This window comes from Diplotaxodon limnothrissa, linkage group LG7 (assembly GCF_057381915.1).
Source record: "Diplotaxodon limnothrissa isolate DT_005_m linkage group LG7, D_limnothrissa_male_GT1.1, whole genome shotgun sequence".
NCBI lineage: Eukaryota > Metazoa > Chordata > Actinopteri > Cichliformes > Cichlidae > Diplotaxodon > Diplotaxodon limnothrissa.
In genome coordinates, this window is record NC_140602.1 from 5,128,274 (window position 1) to 5,142,547 (window position 14,274).

Consider the following 14,274-nt stretch of genomic DNA (forward strand, 5'->3'; position numbering starts at 1 on the left):
TCACTGTTGCTGGCTAGCCATTCGTTGAGATCTATCTCTCTGGGCAGCACCACCAACTCCTTAAGGTCGAAGTCCACCACGCGGACTTTCGTGAACTCTGGTTCCAAGTACTGTTTCTTCTCTTCTGCTGGTGGCTTCTTTCCATTTGGCTTCGTTTTGGACTTCCTGGAATATAGAAGACAACAGGGCAGATTAATAAAATGATAAGGGTGCCGATAAGGCAAATACAAGATAAAGTGAAGCGGGAGAAGAAATTTACTAGTGCCTGAGATTTATGCCAGCTGTAAAACTACAGTTTAGTTTGAGTCTGTAAAGAATGAAAGTTGCTCAGGCTGCTGAAAAACCCCCACATATATTCTACAACCAGCCTTTCAAGATGAGCTGGTCAAATGATAAGCCAACAGTAAATATAGAAACAAAACAGCCCAAGTTAGTACTTCAGTAAAATTCCACTGATAAACAGGGAAGTCAGCATAAAATAACTGGTATGCATCCAATGCATAACAGATTGCAAAAATATCAGTTACGAAACACAAACGTTCTGTGACTCTTCCATCGTTTGATTAACAGCAGCCTAAAGAGACCAAACAAAAGAGCCCTTTGTTACTGTACCTATCCTCCAACTCTGGCTCAATACCGAATGTTTGTAGAATAGCTTCTATAAAGGCAGCCATCTCCAGCTCCTTGTACTTCCACTGTTAGTTTTAGCGCTGCAATGTGATATTGCACTCTGCCAGAGTTCCCAGGGCTGAGCCCTTTCTTCCCTCAGCTCCTGCTCAGTGAAGGCACTGCCTTCCTGGGTTAAAGGTTGAAAATCTTAACAAGCAGCAGACTTTGCGCAATCAACTGTCCACCCATCTTCCTTTTTCACAATTTTAAAAGTTAGGACTAATAATAACCAGCTTAATCTGCTATTCCATTCAAGCCTTTCCACACCCTGTAAAGACTATTATTCTTCTCGATTATACATGCGTCTTTATTTCGCTCCTACTTGCCAGTGCTACGCTGTTTTGGTTTGCTGAAGGACAAAGGAGGTTCAGTTTGCTCCTTAAATTTATTGTGCTACTGCTGACCTTCATTTCCAGCCTTCTTGAACTTATTGCAAATTCCCCTCATCCTCGTTTCTCCACAACCTCCAAACACAATGATCCATCAATGTGTTCTCGGCTCTTGCCTTCTCTCCTTTACTTCCTGTTCACAGCTCACCCCACTGGAGTTTACAGGAGGAAAGTTAATTGGCTTGTTTTTCTGCATGAAAAAGGGTATTAAATTCATGGAAGAAGAGCAAAAGAGAGCAGGCAGAAGTAGAAAGGAATGGAGCGAGGAGGGAAGATCAACACAGGCCCAGCTGATATCCAAGGGAACTAATAAACACTTTCAAAACACGACTGGACTGTAAAGCACGAGGCCTCTTGGCCAGAGCTCCGTGTTCAAAAGCCTTTCACTGTTTAATTCCGTTCTCCAGGAAGCATCGCCCAGCTTTCCACCTCAGCAAACAAGGAAAGGCATGTCAACATAATACAGACAGATACAGAGCCCTGGAGCTTTTTACTTTGTAAATGTTTAAGACACCCCCGCCCCCATTTCCTTACATGTTCACTGTCTCCTAATTGATCTGTCAGACAAATGCTTAGCTGTAAACTGTCTTCTGGATGCGTCTGAAAACACTGAAAGACTCACACTTGCATAGTCACACTCGCAGACACACACCAAAGGTTGCAAAGGTGCTAAAGGTTCTTGTTTGTTGGGAAATTATTCGGATGTTTCCGTCAGGCAGTACCTGAGCTCGTTTTGGCATCATTTAGAAAAAACAAAAGTAAAACCACAGAGACACTGGAGATTACACGCTGATGGTTAATTATTAATGACAGGCTACTTTCACCAGTTGCTCCACTCATGTGTCTTAAGGCATCTTTCTGTCCTTTCCTCCCATCCTTCTCTCCTCACAGCACCATTTGCACTGTACTTTGAATCTACGACGTGGGTACAGTGCAACTGTAAGCTGCAACTATCTAGACTTACTCTTGATTGTCCTGCCCAACCAGCTTTCAATTTACCCCACACTATGAACTGTACCGAGTCAGTTTTAATTGCCAATCTTTTTTTCACATTTAAAGTTCCTTCAAGTGCTTGTTTTTTCCCCCCATATCTCCTTATCGCCATCTGCTTCCTTCCTCTAGCCAAAACAAACAGAAAATACCTCCCTTCCCTCTCATGAGGGCACAGACATATTCATGTGGTCTGTGTGGTTTTGCGCTGTAAGCTACATGTTCTATCACGTGAAAAAGCTTTTCCCGACAAAAGAGCTTCATCTTTGGATACCATAAGCTCTCACAACGTTTCAAAGGTTTTGCTAAGCCTTTCAGAACAACTGGTCAAGTCCTGTGAAATGATCCTTTTAAAAACATTGTTTCACTGAGCCATTTCCTGCCTTTCTTTTTGTAATTTCATAATTTTCCCACACAATTGCCTCCTCCAGTTCTTACGAATATTTGAGGATAAGGGGAGGTGATGGTCTGTAGCCATTAGTTTATTTTAGGATAAAGAAAACTTCCTCTTTGCCAGCACTCCTCCCTTCACACAACTTTCTGATTGGTAATGTTCTCCAAGGCAAGTTTTTGCCATAAAAGGCATCAGATGCCTCTTTCTCCTCGCCAGATCAGGGGCAGATCAGGGCAATCCAGAAGTCAGGAGTGTGGGGGAGAAAAGGAACATGTGCCTGGCACCAGCAGAAGCAGGTCCACGATATGGCCTCATAATCGAGAGATACATTTAAACCTGATTTATATACGAGTGGATGGCGAGAAGCAGGAAGAAACACCTGCTGGTGTTTATCTGCAATGAAAACAAAAAGGAAATAGGGCTGTTATACAGGTTAGGCAAAGTTCAGTGCTGCAGAGCTGTGGAGTAACTGACCCGACAGCTGTTCAACTCCATCCGTTATCCACTCTCACCCTTTCACTTTTCCCAGCAATGCCACCTCCCCCACCATCAAGCCATCTTCTCTCACTACCTTTCCTCTTGTACAAGACCAAAAGTACAGAGCAAATGCACTGTGTGTGTCGCGCGCAGACACACACACGCACGCACACGCACACACACACACACAGCAGTAGCCCCCTTTTCCCACCAAAGAAAAAGTAGAAGAAGCAAGTTCTATCTGGTCTGAAAGACTGTTTGTGTAGACATGTGATACATGCATATACATGACGTGCAAATGTTAACTGCTGATTATTTTCTGACTGTGGGCCAAATAAATCCTGAATACGCTTGGTTCTTACAAAAGGCTCATCTAACAGAAAAGGAGGAACCTCTTGGACTTGCTTTTGGCGTACCTACATCTCATTACCAGAATCTGGTTCCAATTAATCGTGCCATCGGATGGGGCTACATTACCGCACCATCTTGGAGAATTAACTACAGTAGTTTCTCTAACACCATAAATTGGCGACTAAACCGCTTCAGGAGTATTCAGAACATGCCGACTTCTTCTTTCCATAGTTAATCATCTCCATATCACCAAATCACTGACATTAATGCTTTAAAATAAAAGAAAAAGAAAAACAAACAGACAACATTTTCAGTTTTTACTGGTTCTTTCTGTGAGCTGAACACAAACAAAGAAAACCTGTTCAACAAAACCCATGTTCCTCTTGAGCCTTTGGCTCCAGGCGAGCAAAATATTACACAACTGTTGCTTGAATTGGCTTTTTGGATAACAGCGGTATCCAGCGAGTGGCATATGGACGCTTTAATGCAATCTGGTCGGGTGACACTGACAATTTTTACCATTTTCTTTAAGACAGCTGCTTTCTATATGAAGAGCTTTGATCTGACTGATAAAAAAAAAAAAAAAAAAAAAAAAAAGCGATCAAATGCACTGGCACATTAAACAAAATATAAATATAAAGTAAAAAGTAAAACAAAAAAAACAACAACAACCAAAAAAACAAATCAGAAATCAGCACTGGCATCCACTGGAGGTCATACAGCAAATAAAGCCTTACTATGTGCCCAGACCTTAAACACACGTCATAGTTTAAGGATCAAGTCATATATTGAAGTGCATCTCTAATTTATTTCTCATTTCTAAGCCCATTATTATACTAGTCAAGTTTAAAAAAGTGTGATAAAACTCTGAATAATACTGAAATTTAATGATAAGGCCAGAACAGAGTGAATGAACTCTGCTATTTTGTTAAATAAGCAGCTTTCTCCAAGTCTGCTGATCTATTTCAGGACTTAAATTAAATAGACCCAATGGCACCCTGCCCTGAAAAACCACAAAGAGGGAAAAAAGCAAGCAGTCTGAGCGCACCAAAGCTCCACCACAGCAGCCATTACAGAGCTTACAAAAGAGACCGACTTAAGGATCGACTAAACCTGAGGTTCATCCTTGTTAAGTCAGTACTGCCTTATTCAGAGTTAAGTATAGTTTTAATATTTTGCCAATTTTAGTTTTTGGACAAGAAAACAAAAACTACAACAGTGCAGCTGTCACCACTTAATCAACAGCTTTACTGGGGGTGAAAGCAGCCTCACAAATGAGTAAATGAGGACTGTAGCCAGGGTGCGGACCTAAACATATGTAAATGTGTACACACACACACACACACACACACACACACACACTATCTACTAGCCCTGTTCTAGCAACTTCTCCTTGTTATCCTATCAAACATCCCATTTACTGGCTCTCAGTCTACCAAAATATGCAAGGAACCCCTGTGAGCACCACATTCGAGCCTCATCATCATAACAACACAAGGGTTTGGGACTTAACCACCTGTGAGTGTAATCTTGAATTGATTTAACACAATAGGAAGCAACATACTGAAATAAAGCACAATTTCTCGACACCAATCATCACCAACCATCAATCTACTTGTAGAAAAACGAGAACGGGTAAGGCATAAATACCTAAAAGCCATCTTAGTAATCTTTTGTCTAACCTCTACTCATAACAGCGTCTAAGTCAAGGGCATTGAATCAGTGACTGAAGGAGGAAATAGGATTATATAAGGTCGGTGTTAACTCAAACAGGGTAATTTTATTTAGGTTTTACTGAAGATTTCTGAAACCATCCCCCCCCGCAAATACATTAAGGCTGTAGTTTCTCGGTGATCAGCACATTTCTTGAGCACGGGTGTTGAGTTCGCAAGAAAGACGGAGCAGAAAAACTTGTTCTTGCAAAAGACAACATACTGTAAAACAACACTTTCTGATGCTGCTCTTATATCCAGCCTAGAATATGTTAAGCGAACCTACAATAGTGGGGAGTCCCCTCACTATCCCTCTCCACATCTTCACAAAACACCACAGGATGTGAGGCATGTGCCCTTTGGGCTGCTGCTCGAAGAGAAGCACACCTGGCCGAAGACTTGAAAAGTAACAGGAACCTTCATCACAGCATTAACATGACTGTCTGTCCCCTGGAGGAACACAGTCATAATGACTGTGGGCCTCTGACACAAACAGAGTAGACACATTTATTCTCTATAACTGGGGTAGCTCTATCACGTTGTATGACACACAAACAAACTGTTAACCCATATATTGGGGTCAGGCATTCCTCAGGTATTAAGTCTGCGCCTTCATATTATGACCTGTAGATAGCAGTAAAATTCTTTTTTATAAATTAAGAGGCTAATTACACATAACCTTGGCAAATATTTGACCTTTTATTCATTTTTACTTTAAGGGAAAAAGGGGGTAATTTTTTTCTGTGACTAACACAATTAAGTATGTTAAAATACTACAGGCGTCTTTAATAATTGATTAGACTGGATGAGAAGATAGTGTCACATTTCTCCTGCTCTTGTTGAGTCTTGCTAAGAGCTGCAGCGAAAGCAATTATTAGTTTTCAGGTGATCCTGATAATTTGCACTGACCCCAGAATCACAGGAGCCCAATACTTGTGTAATTACTGCAGGCAAGAGGCAGCAAGTTGATCTTGATTTAACCACAGATTAGAGACTTTCTAGCTTTAGATACAAAAACAACAAATTAAAAAAAAAAACGAAACAAACCATATTTAACTGTTAGCGCTGCTGTAATCACAAGGTGGTGAAATATGACGACAAAAACAAACAACAGGCAAAGTCGACGCGGGTTTTTGCGTCTTCGATAAAAGCAGCATTACGACACTAAAACAACCCACTGCTTCGGCTTCATTAAAAGCAACAACGCAGGGGAAACACTCAAGTGAATAGCAGATACAACACTTTTAAGTTAAAATATAAGTTTTACCTTAGTACTTTTCCAACTGCCTGGAGCACCATTTTGCAACTTAGTCCGGTTTTAGAGTTTTTCTGAGGGTGCATGACCTTCTTATCTACAGAAAAGAAGTAAGAGTCTCTGACCATAGCTTAAAACATGAAGAGAGATGTCAGAGTCTCTCCTTAATACTGTTAAGCTGTAGTCTGCCTGTAAAAACACTACGTTGGGACTTATGAGAAGGTGTGACTCACTGTAGGGTAGAGAAAAAAAAACGTTGTGAGCACACTTTACAGAAAGGCGCTCCTCCTCTATTGCTCTCGTCCAATCGCAGAGGGGAAGAAACGTGCAAAAGGGGTGGGGTGTGGTGACGTCAGTGTCTGCCCATGTGGACGTGGTTCAGCCTTTCCCCAGAATTGCAGTTACAATGTAGCAACAGGTGGTCCGCAGGTAAACGACAAACAATAAAAAGGTGTCGCTAGACTTTATATACCTGCTGATTTACACAAGCATGACCGTTTCTGGGTTTACAACAGTGATACTGCATATGTATGCTTAAAGTTGTTAACTTTCACAAAATAAGTTGGTGCAAATATAACTAAAACCAATATATGCATTTTAAATAATGCTCAAACTCATCTGCCGACATTGAAAACTGTGGATGAAAAGCGTTGCAAGTGTAGGTAAAAAACATTTATTTCTGTGTTAAAATAACCATTAAAACCTTCGTTCACTTTAATTGTCTTGCATGCTGTGCAACATTCCTCCTGTTCATTCTGAACTTCAACTGAGTCAATTTATGATAGGCTGGCAGCAGTCAGGCGAGTTCAGACATGCTGTAAAAGCTGAAGAACCAGTGAGCCAATCAAACAAAGCCTGCTTAAAAGCCAAAAGGAGATCTGTAAAAAACATCTGGAGGTTACTTTGCATTTCTTATTTGATATTTTTTCTTAAAGCACATGTATGATATAAATTCTAATTAAATTATCAGTAGAGAGCTGAAGCGGCAACACTTAAGTATAAAATGTGCTAGTGTAAATGAACACAGACAAGTGGAAGGTGTTCCATTCATGAGAAGATTACAACTAGTGTTACTAAGCTATCATTCCCTCGCTGTTCTTCCCTCTAATTACTGCCTTACAACAGATGAGCCCTCTTATTCTCTCTCTGCGCATTTCACCGCCTCACTCCTTTACTGTCTGTTTTTGCTCAGTCTCCTCAGACAAAACTTCATGCGCCCGGCTATAGTATAGATTCATGCATGGACACAAATCTATGGGATTCTGTAGCGCTATGTGCATGCCTTGAGTTGGGGAATGCAGTTGTAAGAGCAAGATGAATGAGACTGTCAGAGTGTGTAAGGAATATGTAGTACTTGTTTATGGGTAACCCTTATATGATCAAAAAAAAAAAAATAGAAAGAAATTTTAAGAGACAGCGAGTAGGATAGGCTCCTTTCTGCACCCACATCCTGCATACCACATTACGGGTGCACACGGAGTCTGGCTCTGGCCCCGATACCAGCTGTGAGGAGTCTGGGGAAGAGGGGAGAGAGACAGCGAGACAGAGACCAGAACAGGGCACAGACTCTGTTCTTAAGATGCTAATAATAGTATCAGCATGCCTCACCATAAAGACTACAGAAAGCGTTTAAAAAAAATAAAAGGGTGGGGGGCATGGGTGTCTGTCTTAGGGTGAGTAAGCAGGAACAAATAAGTGAGCAGCTTAACCAGTCACTGTGTAAGCAAGAGGTAAGAAAGGGATATCTAATCAGACGTGGGGGTAGTTTGTGTTGGGGCTGTGGTCGGTATGTTGTATCTAGCTCATTATCAAAAGTCTACAGGTCTCAGGAAGATTAAAAAAAAAAAAAAAAAGTTCTAAATATTGCAAAATGTACAGCAAATTTTCATCAAATTCTTGGTCATTTTCTGCTTGTGTTTACTGTCATTTCGGGAACTTCTTCAAACTGCTAATAGTTTCATTCTCTTCATTCCCTTTTTGCTGTCATTTTAATGATGAAAAATAAAATAAAAGAAATTTTATAATAAGGTATTACAGGACATCATAAACACTAAAATCACATTTTTATGTGGTCTATCACAGTGTGATATTGCTGTTTAAAGTGTTACACGTAATCATGAGAAAACAGTGTGTCGCTATAATGGAAATCCCATGCTTGAGGAACTTTCCACTAATTTGCTTCTAACTATTGGACCCAAGTGGTCACTGAAAATAGAAAACATCATTTGAGCGCTTGGCCTCGACAATCGCTTGTGGGAACAAAACGTTTAGCGAATCGGGGATAAAAGTTAGAGGAGGCAGAGCTTGTTAACCTAAAATAGACCCTTCTTTTACTAAACGGGCGATATGTGATCACGACTGCAGTCTGCAGCGCTGTGTGACCATTTGGATTCTGATGATGCACAAGTCGGACCTCTCTTATGCAACGTCTGACGTGAATGGAAACCAACTGCCACATTCCTTTGTCTCTCACACAGAGGTTTACTCTTCCCTCCCTGCTAGCGTCCTCCCCTTCAAATACGCAGACAAGGCTACCTGCTTTCAACAAAACAGATATTGCTGTAAATTACTAATAACACAGCAAAGCTTTCACAGGAAAGGTTGGATAGAAAAGGCCAAGTCCTGTAATGACCTGCCAGTAATGCAGATACAGGATCAAATTTCTATTCTCTGAACACACATCCATTTGTTTGTGGGTAAGGCATAGTTCTTGAGAAAGTGTAGCAACTTTTTTCCACTATAAAAAGGTTACGGATGTAAAATCCACAGCAACAACAATTTGCAGATTAGTTTAACAAGCAAAACCACAGAAAGACTGACTTTATCAGTACCTGGAAGCTGCTTGAAGGATGTTAAACTAATCAAAAACGACCACCCTGATTAAGAGATACCAAAGGATTGGATTTAATTACAAAACAGGACGCTTGTGGAAAAAAATAAAAGAATAAACAGAGGCAATTTATGGAAACACCGACATCACTGATACTGACAGATGCCTAATGAAGCCCTAATGTGATGTCGGTAAAAAAAAAACCCCCAAACAACAACATTAAGCATGATAATTATAGTCAGAACTGATCAGACCAACAGATAAGAAAAATAAGCACTGTAAGAAATGTAAGATATTCATTCCCCACAGCATTGACGTTATGAGCAACAATGCATAAGGCATAGATAAAATTCATATTTATGTGTTAAAATCTGCTGAAAGTTTTCGTTATCACTAAAAGGTTTTAAAGTGGAATACAAGATTCTGGATAAAACATGTTTGTGAACAGCGATCTCTGGAGCTGGCTCAACAGGTTGAGTCTGAAAGTCAGTGGACAAATTCCACGTATTTAAAACAAAGAAAACACTGATTCCAGGCCAGAGCTACATGAGTCACGACCATAGCAGATGCGCCTTGGGGCCTGGCAACAGACCAGTCCTGGTCAGGCCACAGTGAATCTCCAGCCAATCATCGCTGGGGTCAAAATGACAAACAGCTCAGGGACCCAACCGTGTTAAAACCCAAAATAAATGAATCGGAAACAGTAGTTCCAAGTTGCTCGATATGACCCGTTGGTGTTGCATTCTGGGCATGTGGGAGTGTGCACTGTGTTTAGGTAAGGTCTTAGGCAGTAACAACAGCACAGACCGAAGGTCTTTAGAGCCTGGGGGGTTTCTATAGGCACGGATAAAGGTCAGCAGGGCCAGGGAGATAACTTTGGACCATGAACCCAGCGACCTGGCCTGCAGTACATAACTGCAGAAGAAAATCTGTTTAATAAAAATATAGCATCTGCTACCATGCCTCCCTATTAATCAAAAATAAGGAAAAAAACCAACATTGGTAATTTTCTCCCTTTTCTTCTGAAAAACTGTGGAGATAAATGGGCACGTATGGTCTGTATGTCTGTGCAAACACCAGCCAAAAAAGGCAGCTTCAATGACTACGATCAGCTAGAAAGTGCTTACACCTACTTGCTACAGACCATTTTGGGCTTATAAAGAGTGCAACAAGCAGCTGTGCTTTTAACACCATCTCAACTTGCTACTCATATGAAGCACATGGCATTAAACATTTACAATAATTCAGCAAGCCCCTTACAGAGACTAACTAGTCTTTGCTCACCACTTTCTCCCTTCGACCTTTATGCCTGTGAATCTTTGCACATATGCTCTCGTGTCCTTTGCTTCATCTCTTCTTTGCTCTACATTCCTGTAGGGGAAGGGCTACAAGCAAAGACATGTCATTGCTTTCTGCAAACAAAGAGAAGAGTTACTTTAAGACTGAACTGAAGGAGATCAAGAGCATTCGATTCTGGCTCACAGTTCAGTTGGACATTCTTGTTTGGGAGGTATATGTGAGCACTTCATGCACAAACATAATAGAGTTCCAACTTCATGCTCTATTTAAAAACAGCAATGGCATCAAAGAACTTGACCTGTCTGATCAATTGCTGCTGCATCTGTAAGCGAGTTACAAGTCAGCTTAGTCTGGAGTTCAGACATTTTGCTGCAAACCTTTGGCACAGAGTTGATTTCAATATGAAAGCAGAGAGAGTGTAATAGACAGGAGGACGGGTTTTTTCTTGTTTAAAGCTAAAGGAAGACAGGACTTCAGCAAGAAGCAGACATGAGATGAGAAATTCCAGATTCGTATCCAAATCCTTATAAATCACCGACATGGATGCTACGTGGATTATGTCAGTGAGAAATGACTGAGAATGAAACAGAGAGAAATGGATGAAATGGGGGGGTGGGGGTGGGGGGGGGGGAGACTAGGAAATGGGAATGAGCAAGGAGTTAAGATTAGTGAGAGTGATAAAGTGAGAGGTTTGAGCTGCAGAGAATGACGCAAGGGGAAAAACAGAAGAGAAAAAGTGTTAATAACAGTTAAAAGCAAGAAGAAGAAGCAAAGAGTGAAAGAGTTTAGATCATGTGGGAGGTTGTCACAGCATGCCCTGGCTGCCCGCTGCACTCCTCCTCCCTGCATTCCTTAGGAGGGGAGAGTCTCTATCTATCCTGCACTTCACCATTTGGACCAGCCAAACGCCTGTCTGTCAAGTGTAACAGCGCACAAAGAGCCCCCCAAAACACAGACACAAAAACACAACCTCCAAGGTTTAAAATGACATGGCATGTTCAATTTTTATTTAAATTTAACAGTCTAGAGGAAGGAGAGACAGATGACCTGCAATAATCTATAAAATGGTGCTTATAAGAGATTCTCCTTCATCAAGAAGAACCAAGAGAATGTGGCTAAGTTTTGGAACACTTAGATATAAACTTAAACATTGTAAAAATGTAGGTATGTGCAAATGTAACAAGTTTGCACTGCTGGAGACACAAAAGCTTTCCTTCACATGTTCCCAGAACCCCGTATAGACTTGAAAAAAGACCAGGAAAAATCTCTTTTCCTGCGATTGTGCAAATTCCTGGATGCACACAGACTTATCTTAATGATTCCCCAACTGCAGATAAAATTCAGAACATTTTTGAACCAAAGCAAAACATTAGCAGCAGGTTACAGTTTAAATAAAACAAAACAAACAAACAACAAACAAGCAGTGCACAGGCTGAGAGAAGAGGACCACACAGGTATGACTTGGGTGTGAGATCAACATTGCCATCTACTGGCAATGAACAGCTGCATCAAACCAGGAAACAGACAACGCAAAGAAATACATTTTTTCCTTTTTTCATCTAAGAAGAAGAAGAAGCTGAGAGGCATCTTCCCACCACTGGAAAAAGACCTCTCAAGGCAGACATTGTTTGAAACTTACACAACCTCACAGCTAGACACAGTTTTCCACTCCACTTTTCCATCCCTGGGTGTGGATGCTTAGATGTGTGTGTTAAGTTTCTGTGTGCTTTTTTTTGCCACCTGAAACCGAACCATAGCTGTGCTGACGTTACAGATGCCAGCATCCTTTGAAGACTATAAAATTTAATGAGTTAGTTTCCACTACTGCTGGTGTCGGTTGAGTAAGATGAACATAAAAGAAAATATAGTGTGAAAAGGACACGGGGAATAATATTTTAACAACTTTTCAGTAAAGCTGGGCAGGATGAGGCAAGAAAAGGGGAACTTGTAACATAAAGAAGAGCTGTGGTCAGACTTGAGCTGCTGTTTGCGTCGGAGCACAAGTAGTAGTCTGTGTGTGTGTGTGTGTGTGTGTGTGTGTGTGTGTGTGTGTGTGTGTTAGGGAGGCCAGCAGAGAATAAGGTGGAAGGGGGAAGGATGGAGAAGAAAGAGCATCATGGAAAGAGGAGGTTGCGGGAAATAAGATGGAGGTGACGCCCATGTTTGCACAGGATGTATGTGTGAAGGGTGGAGTATGATTGGGTAGACCACGGGGCTTTGGGGTGAACAGAGCTCTCTTTTCAGGGTTCCAAGAGAAAAAAAAATAACAAAAAAAACAACAAAATGAGATGAAACTGCTAGAATGGACCTTAAAAAAAAGAAACAAAGTAGAAACAGGCTTTGGCAAAACAAAATGAAAAGAAATATCGCAAAGCAGTGAAGAAACTGTTGGTGACTCTTAAAAGTAAAAATGATGCACGGGGTAAAGAGCAGAGTGTGGGGTTTCTGCACAGTTTGGGTAGCCTTCTGCTTTTTGCTGCAGGGCTGTGCATGTCTGCTCTGATCCAGCTCATTAACTCCTAAGTAAGGGTATTTAGACACACATTTCCTATTGAGGGGAATGTGGACGCAAGTATCCTATAGCGCTTCCAGGAACAGACTCGCACCACCACATACTGACTGAAAGCACAGAATGTTCCCTTAAAATGGACATTTAAGCTCAAGTAATTGGGTTTCGGAGTGAAAACTAGATGACGATGAGGAATGAGTGACTTACTGATGCAGAGCAGCCCGTTTGCTTCAGTGTCTGGGTTGACATATTTTATATCATCAATTTTTGAAGTGATGAAACGTGGGAAAGGTAAATGTGACAAACGCTCGAAACCTGAACTACATAAAAGACAGGTATGGCACAGTGCCATACCTAAGAGAAATTTCAAACGACACTAACAACAATGCCTTAAAAACCAGCTGATGAGATCTGTATTGCTGTTAAAAATCCAATGCCATATCGCATTAGTCTGCCTGTTAATGCACACGTACACAGACAGACATCTCTTTCTAGGTATACTGTATATCACTGCATCCTCCCCAACCTGTGAGAGAAACACAGACACAAACAGAGACGAGAGATGAAGGGTTTCCCCCCCAAACCCTTCCTATTTCCCAGAGGAAAGATCTCAATTTCCTCCGTCAGACTGTCTGGTATGTTGCCGTTTCATTTGCTTTTTTCTCCAGCCTGGCCAATGTCCTTCTGCTCTTTAACCCGGGGGCCGTGGAGATAGCAGGCCTGCTCTAAACTTGGTAAACTGTAGCCACCAATAAATAGTGAACAAGTCATACTTATCTGTGCTTTGCCCCCTGCCCACTGGGCTCTCACACTGGTCCATTTTCTTGACAATTTATATGTATATATGCATTTAAACATTTGTTATTATAATGTAAAGTTTCTATAGACAATAGTGGGGTTTTCAGGGGTAAAATACTACTTCAAGTGAACCCATGAATGTTACATAAACTCAAAAAGTTCTTGTAAGTTGTTTTTTTGGGCTGCCTCTCAGTTTGTGATCCACTGTCTGAAATGAACCATTTAACCCATCTGTAAGGCAGGTTTGCAGGTAGTGCGACTGCCGAGTGTCTGAGGCGTCCATTTGAAAGGATCGCTCCTCTTTCTTTGTTTTCAACATTCAGCTCAGTAAGTAACATGAGCACTTTGAGAAATGCTCTTCCAACACTTGTCTCCACAGACTGTTACACATCCATTAGCTAGAGTGCGTGTTGTACAATAGTTGACATGTCGTAGTCACAACAAGCCCCCGAGAGCCTGGCTGGCTTTAAATCAGCCAACTCACATCTGCTGCTCTGATTATCAAAACAGTTGCTGGGTCAAATGAGGAGGCCAAGGGTAATAATTCATATCCCTAATAACTCAGGGATATGGGTACAACATCAAAAACAAAGGATAAACA

General features: G+C 41.2%; 1 protein-coding gene across 4 annotated transcripts in view; it reads right to left on the reverse strand.

The window, feature by feature from the left end:
- Nucleotides 1–14,274, reverse strand: part of mob2a (MOB kinase activator 2a) — a 55,271-nt gene that overhangs the window by 6,069 nt on the left and 34,928 nt on the right. For 2 of the 4 annotated variants that reach the window (XM_085359037.1, XM_085359036.1), the window contains exon 2: nt 5–165. In XM_085359037.1, coding sequence (XP_085215163.1) covers nt 5–165 — 161 coding nt within the window. Of the gene's footprint in view, nt 1–4; nt 166–612; nt 3,819–6,249; nt 10,342–14,274 lie in introns of those variants that run through there. The other 2 variants (XM_085359034.1, XM_085359035.1) reach the window with 2 other exon arrangements.